The sequence below is a fragment of the Epinephelus fuscoguttatus genome, linkage group LG12 (assembly GCF_011397635.1).
Source record: "Epinephelus fuscoguttatus linkage group LG12, E.fuscoguttatus.final_Chr_v1".
Lineage (NCBI taxonomy): Eukaryota > Metazoa > Chordata > Actinopteri > Perciformes > Serranidae > Epinephelus > Epinephelus fuscoguttatus.
In genome coordinates this window covers 36,999,603-37,006,884 of record NC_064763.1, presented here as the reverse complement: position 1 = coordinate 37,006,884, position 7,282 = coordinate 36,999,603, and the positions used below count along the sequence as shown (strand labels likewise).

General features: G+C 40.2%; 1 protein-coding gene across 1 annotated transcript; it reads left to right on the top strand.

The window, feature by feature from the left end:
• The first annotated feature begins 8 nt into the window (after positions 1-8).
• Positions 9-6,483, top strand: lg12h5orf15 (linkage group 12 C5orf15 homolog). Its single transcript, XM_049592903.1, has 3 exons — positions 9-167; positions 2,866-3,689; positions 4,622-6,483. The coding sequence occupies exons 1-3, from the start codon at positions 41-43 to the stop codon at positions 4,754-4,756; spliced, it is 1,086 nt and encodes a 361-aa protein (XP_049448860.1). The 5' UTR covers positions 9-40; the 3' UTR covers positions 4,757-6,483.
• Positions 6,484-7,282: the final 799 nt, after the last annotated feature.

Here is a 7,282-nt window from a genome sequence, read left to right as displayed (position 1 = left end):
ACACAGCTGACCACGCCCCTCCAGTTACTCACGCATCAACATGGCGACTCGCAGAAAGATGGGGCGAAGCAGGGGAAATATTTGTGCTCTTTCTCTGCTTATTTTCCTCCAGCTGTCAACCAGTGGCTGCCTGCCAGTCACAAATACCAACGTTACCACGACGCAAGGTATGCGACACTTGTTTGAACTACCTGAGATGATTTCTGTGTTTTTAAAACCAACCAACAGCACAGCTAGTTAAGCTAACGTTAGCCGCTGTCAGTTAGCTAACGTAACTGTAGCTAGTTGGCAAGTACGTCATGCTAGCTAACACGGTGTCAGGGACGATGACAGGCTTTATGTATGCATTTAAAAAGTCTACAAATAGTATTTTCTATCTTCTCATAGTGTTACAGTTCAGTATAACAAAGTAATTTCTTGAATGTAAAGAGTTCTGTAATGTTAAGGCTTTGCACCGCTCCGTTAACTGCTATTTATCCGTCGTGATATGGGCGATATGGTCATCACTGTAATGTGTAAAATGTATTCAAAGTTTCCAGGCTTGGCCTTAATACTGTTTTAAGCAACTCCTTGAAGCATACAGACACGTTCAGGTCATAAAAGCATATCGGAATCAGCAAACAGGAAGTCATATTTCTCTAAGAAAGCCTCAACGTCTACTTAAATTGTCTGGTGTATGACAACCCGAGGGGAAACGGCAGTGGAGGTAAATAGTCCACTTTGCGCAGCCCCGCGGGGACACCTTGGCAGCAGGTATTTGTGGTGGTCAGATAAAAGTGACTTGGCCCAGATGTCCTTGTCATATATCTGAGCTGTTAATTAACCCCCTGTCAGTCCAGTAGCGCCACAGCTTATTAAAGAAAAACCCTTTGATGCTTGGGACCACAGTAAAGGCTGTAGAGTTGTTTTTAATGGCAGGCTGTGTGTTGCATAAGTGGACTTTGACTGCCTGTAGTCTAATGACTAAAATGTGTTGAGATAAAGTGAGTCAGTGGTATTGATTCCTCTGCCTGTGTTCTCTGATCTATTTAAATGAAGATCGCATGTCATGTTACTGTGTGTCAGGTGGCAGCATTGTGTTTGCTGCGGAAAATCTAGTCTCTAGCCTGTTTCTTTAACACCATACTCATTCACATAGCTTATACCTGACCATGATAAAGATGCACTGATTCAACAAGAACGCATAAAGACAGATTTTAGGAGCGTAACATTTCCATGAATTGGCTTTTTCTCCAGAAAGTATTTGCATGACATATTCTAAATACATCCACTTTATCTATGTAATATCCAGGTCATGCATTGGTATACAATTGGTCACGAAGTCTTGTGATGTGACATTACTAATGGAGCCATTCCCTACACTATCCCCTTGTCGCCACGAATCACACCAGTATCTGATTACAATGTTTATTGACTTAACTTGACTTTAAGTTACATAAACTCCAATTTTTGGTATTGGTTTATATGGAATCAGACTGTGACAAAATATTAATGTGCTGTCCTGATATTGTAGATGTCTCGTTAGGTTTTATCAGGGAAGGGAACCAAGCAAATATTTATGCAAAGGGAGGATTACTTAAACTTGATCATGCACTAATCGGCTTAAAACGATCTTAAAGACAAACAGTAAATGACATCTGTGTAGCTGCACAGCTGGTTGACAAGCTGCTCAGCCTAACCTTACCGACATTAAGCCAGTGGCTACATTAATTTTTGGCCTTGTCCATGCATCATGGGGTTTATTGAAATAAAACTGATCCAACAGCCAAAAGAGTAAAAGGAGGATGATCTCCCATAATTTAAGGAAATATTATAGACATATAAAATGATAAAACATTTGTGAAGTGTGACACAGTTGCTCAGTCTTAAAGCTTGACTCCTACATGCCGTTTCATGCAGTAAAGCGTATAACCGTTGCTGCCACAAAGATCTTCTGTTCAGTGAATATTTATGCTGGCCATGGCCCATGTGTATGAATAGTCCCTTTCTTCTCTTGGGGACGTCTTACCCTGTGCTTCAAGTCCCTAGTGTTCTCCTCCCATCTCTTCCTAAGCAACGCCTCGTAGTCCCACAGGATGAAATAATGTTGACACTTGTTGGTTAAATGGTGTCATTGATTCAGGAAGGCTGGCCAGATGCATGAGACAGAGTTCAGCTCTTATTTAAAGACACAGTCTGAAACTTCTATAGCTGTAGCGAGTAATTTTATCAACTTAAACAGGTAAAGAAATTGGAAAGCCTTGCTAACATTGTTGTATATTTAACCAACCCTGACAGTTTGCGAGTGAGGGAATATGTTTAATTTAGTGAAGTAGAACAAATGATAGCGGGCTGATGAAGGCTTTATGACTTAGTATAATTTGCAGCAACACATCACATTGTGTTTTAAAGGAGAAAAGTTGCCTCAAAATTCAATCTCTCATTGTCAGTAGTGGTCATGGGATTAGGGCAAGTTTGTTTTCACTCAACCACACACAAACAAGCTGCTGTTTAGTACACATATCCACTTTATCAGTGTAGCTGGGGGGTTAACTGTCTTGCCACTTTTAGATGGCAGTCTCAGAGTAGGAGGACAGAGTCATTTTCAAAGCTGCTGGTGTGATCGGTGTGGTTGTATTATTCATATTTGTAGCAAGACTACAAGCCTCTGAAAGAACATGATTTGAGTTCTTAGTATTTCGCTTAAGTTGAAAGTGAAGACCCAGACTTTAGACTTTGAAAGTGTTCAATAAAGAACCCCTCCTTGATTCAAAGTACATATTGTTTACTGTGCACACATTTTAAGTTGATATTTAAGTATTTTGTTAACCTTATTTTTGTAACCTAATATATTGTCTTGCATTATTATTCCCTCTTACCCGACAGTGCCAAAGCACGAGACACAGGAGGGAAACACATTTCAGAATCTTAATTTGACCGCTGTGAGCAAAAAAGAAGAGCCTTTGCCATCTCAGCAGAGCACAGCAGTTTTAACGGATCCCAAGGACCCTGCAGCACCTGCTGGCAATGTCTCCACAACAACAGCAGCAGAGGCTCCTCAAGATAACCACACAACAGCCATTGAACCCCAAACGAACCAAAAAGAGCTAACGGACCCAGCCATCATTGATAGCTCTGATCATACACTGCAATTAGAGCCTGACAGCCAAGAGGCCACAATAACAGAGGAAGCTGGAGAAACCCCAGGCAAAGTTGAGTCAACAGAGGGACCTGCTGCTCCTGAAACCACTCTAGCTGCTAGACCAGAAGTTCCCACCACCTCTGTCAAAGCCCCTGAACCAGTCAAACCTGTCACAGAAGAGCTTGATTCACCTGACTCCAAGCCCTCCATTCCTCTAAACCCGTCCGGAGTGGAGGTCACTGACCCAGAACTGCTGCAGGTCGTTGACAAAGGACCCGTAACTCACAATGATTTGGACGGTTACACAGATGAAGGTGAAGAAAGCAATGATGACGACGACGACGAAGATGATGCATATGGGGACAGCGACGACGGCATGTACGATAACACAGATGATGTCAAAGACCAGAGTGTGAACAGGCTGCAGCTGGACAGGATGGAGGTGCCCCTTTACAAAGGGCCAGACAGCTACAACACAGAGGATGAGGACTCCCACTTCTTCTTTCATCTGGTCATCCTGGCTTTCCTGGTGGCGATCGTTTATATCACCTATCACAACAAGAGGAAGGTGAGTGTTGGCACGATGACAGTTAAAATTGTTTATTGTAAGGTACAAAAAGCTATTGCTGAAACTATGAGTCTTTTAATTGATGGAAAATTAATCGCCAACATTTTTGATAACAGCTTCTCAAATCTGAGGTTTTCAAAGTTTTAACTGTTTTGTATTATTGTTAGAAAAATTGAGCATTTTGATATCCAGCGCCTGGGATTGGGCTTGGGACATTGCACTGTACTCTGGTTAACTTTTATGACATATTGATTGATTAAAAAAAGAATCATTAGGTTAAAAGGTAAAAAAAAATACCATCACAGTGCTATAAAACACTGCTGTACTTTGGGGTAAAACTTTTTTGTCTTGAATTACACTTTAAAGGCAACAAAAATGAGTACCTGAAATATTTGACTCATGTTCCCATCTTCCATTTATTGTAATTCCACTTTATTAAGTATAAACTATAGATTTATACTTAATTACGTAGCCATTGAGAGTGACTTCATCAACTGCACACTCTCACAAATGAAAAGCAGTGCTTTACACTTTAACTAAAACAACCAGATGTGACAAAACAGTGAATATCCTCAGCTTAACAACCTCAGCTCTGCATTTTTAACAGGTTTCCAACGTTATGTATTATCATAAAATATGTGATTATACGTGGCACAACAGCAAAAAGTCTTTTGAGAAAGAAATTGCTCCTCTACACTTCTAGACGAACGATTTCTTTCTTTCTTTCTCTCAGTAGAGGAAGGTTTTATTAGATATTATGCTGGCCCCATGTTAATTTGGGTTTTTACAGCTGAAGTAGGATTCCAATTATGTAGTCTTTCATCTTTCCTGCTCGCCTGTGAACCAAGAAATAATTTTACTTGATCAGCACTTGTACATCTATCAGATTGATTTGATTTCTATCCGCATTTTGCTTCCTTTTTTCCTTCCAGATCTTCCTCTTGGCTCAGAGCCGGCGCTGGAAGGACAGTCTGTGCTCCCGCAGCACTGTGGAGTATCACCGCCTGGACCAGAACGTCAACGAGGCCATGCCTTCTCTCAAGATGACCCGAGACTACATTTTTTGATCCCCGTTCAGAAGAATAATATGTCCAGACCTGCACAGAGCCAGTTGGCTTTCCTGCCTGGCCGGTCGCATTGTTGAGATGCTGTGCTTTGTCATGGAGCCTGATTGATGCTTTCTCTTGCTTTGCAGGCCAACTGGAGCGCGGGGAGTGTTATGTCTTTGGGACAGAATTTTGTTTGTTCAGGACTTTTGTGTTGTCTGCATAGAGAGATTTTTACTGTTTATCTGTCATTTGTTATATTATTTTATTGTTATTTTTCTCAGTTATTGACTTCTTTGGATTTAATATTTTGCTTTATTAGGGGTCTTATATTTGTCTTCCTCGGGAGTGTTTCAGCCTTATCATCCCTCTGCACCTGTTTCCCACTTGCATACTGTCTTAATATGTCTCTTTAAAAATAGAAAGAACCTAGGTCATAATATAATGCATTATTATTATAACAGTTGATAATTTAACCCAGCATTAATGGATAATAATAAAGTAGATTTCTCTCTCAGCAGTTAGCCAAGATATGAGTTGACACACAAAGCACTTGTGTCAGGCAAACTTTTGTATTTTACAGGTGTAAGTATGCAAACAAAGCAGCAAGCTAGGAGACGCTGATACATGTATATGCAGTCATTCCAAAAACTGTCCACCGCTCATTTTGAAACAGAGTAAAATACTGTACGCTGCAAAAAAAAAGAGACATTGATTTAAACATACAAGTGAAAATATTCCTTTGTGTTTTAGCTAAAAAAATAATTATTTGTTTTTTATTTAACAAAGAAAGAAATCACACTTTCACTAAAATTTGAAATGTGCTTCAAATTTATTTTCAACTGTTTCTTGTCACGCCTTTGCAAAAAATGCATAATAGCCTTTTCATTTTGATTTTTACACTATGTAAGGGATGTAAAATCCCTGTCACATGTGAAATTAAGCTGCACATTTAGTCGAGGAGGGTGACTGCTCCTCAGGTGAGGGGTCTGTCCATGTGCTTAAGCCATTTAAATGAAGACAGATATTCAGGTTAGAATGTACTAATATAACGTATGGGAGAAGACTTTTTTCCTCGTTCATCAGTTTGTATTTTCCTTGTCTACGGTACCTCTTCTACTTCTACTGCCCAGATTTTGCTATGCAGAAATCCTGGGGCTGGCCCTCTTTGTTTTTATGACTTCGGTGAAGTCTCTATCAATCATTTATCATCATCATCATCATCATGGCAAAATGCAACGGCTGTGTTCCCTCATGCTTGCACAGCACTTTTACTTTTTAGTTACTTCCTGTCTGAGTACAGTTTGTTGGACTTGGATCGCTGTTCATTAGATATTTTGCACACTCACATGAGGAAATGAAAAACCACAAAAAACAAAACCACATAATTGTTTTTGTAAGTCACGACAGCATTTCACAATTTATCCGTCACAGCTCAGCGTTGTTATTCTGTCGCCGTCTCATGCCTTCAGTTGAAATGCCATAACTATCACATGAATCCACGTACTTACTACCAATCTCTCGTCGCCTTCTGCCAGTTGTTTTCAGCTGTCTTGTCCATATATCAAAGGGTGCACAGCAGTTAGACTGATAATGCGATTTGCACTGTGTTGTTTAGTCATGATAGCTAGAACATGAGACTAGAAGGTGTCCTGTGTAAAGGTAATGGATCAACACTGCTCTTGCAATCAACAGTAGAAACTGTACAATCTCTTTTTTTGTCAATAAAGCACAAATTGTGTACAGAGCGCTCCCCCGTCTCTTTCATTCATGGCAGTGATGCTTTCATGTTTGATCTGCTCACGTGGTTAATCTAAGATACTCGTCTTCTGACAGAACAGACAGAGGGAGTATTTACATCACAGAGCCTTCTGTTATCTAGCTCTTTTTGAAATAAATGCTCATCTTAAGTTTGATCGTAATAGGCTCAGAGGTTGTATCCTTTCATCATGACAGTTGCAGACCAAGATAAAAATTGTAGTTAAAGCTGCTAAAAGTTGAAAGACTGTCATAAAGAACTTACTGTCTGCAATTGATGCAACGTTTAATCTTAAATGAGATAAAAAGCAACTGCTTCAGCAGGACAAGTACTTGTATATAACTGAGCTGACTTTGAGCTCTTTTTCACAGCAGACACTTTGACTCCTCATAGAAAAAGCACAGGTGTTGCTAATAACACTAACCATGGCACCTGTATACAAGTGTCCCAGTGAGAGTGACAGTGAGCATGCACAACACCAGGACCTTGAAATCAAAGCAGCTAAAAGGATTGCATCCATCATACATTTAATTATTCACACCTTTGCTTTCCCATCTGTGACATGTCTATATGTCTTCTGTGACAAAGGCCTGTAGCAGTCTCCAGTGTTGGGACTGCTAAAAGCAAAACCACCACAGGGAGGCAGCATGCACACACAAATATCTGCTCAGACAAACCTGTGTGTGTTTCAGTTGTCACATTTTCTGCTGTGTCCTTTAATAAATTGATGGCGGAGTGGTACCACATGCTGTGGAAGAGACAAGGAAGGAAAGCATTAGAGTGTAGCC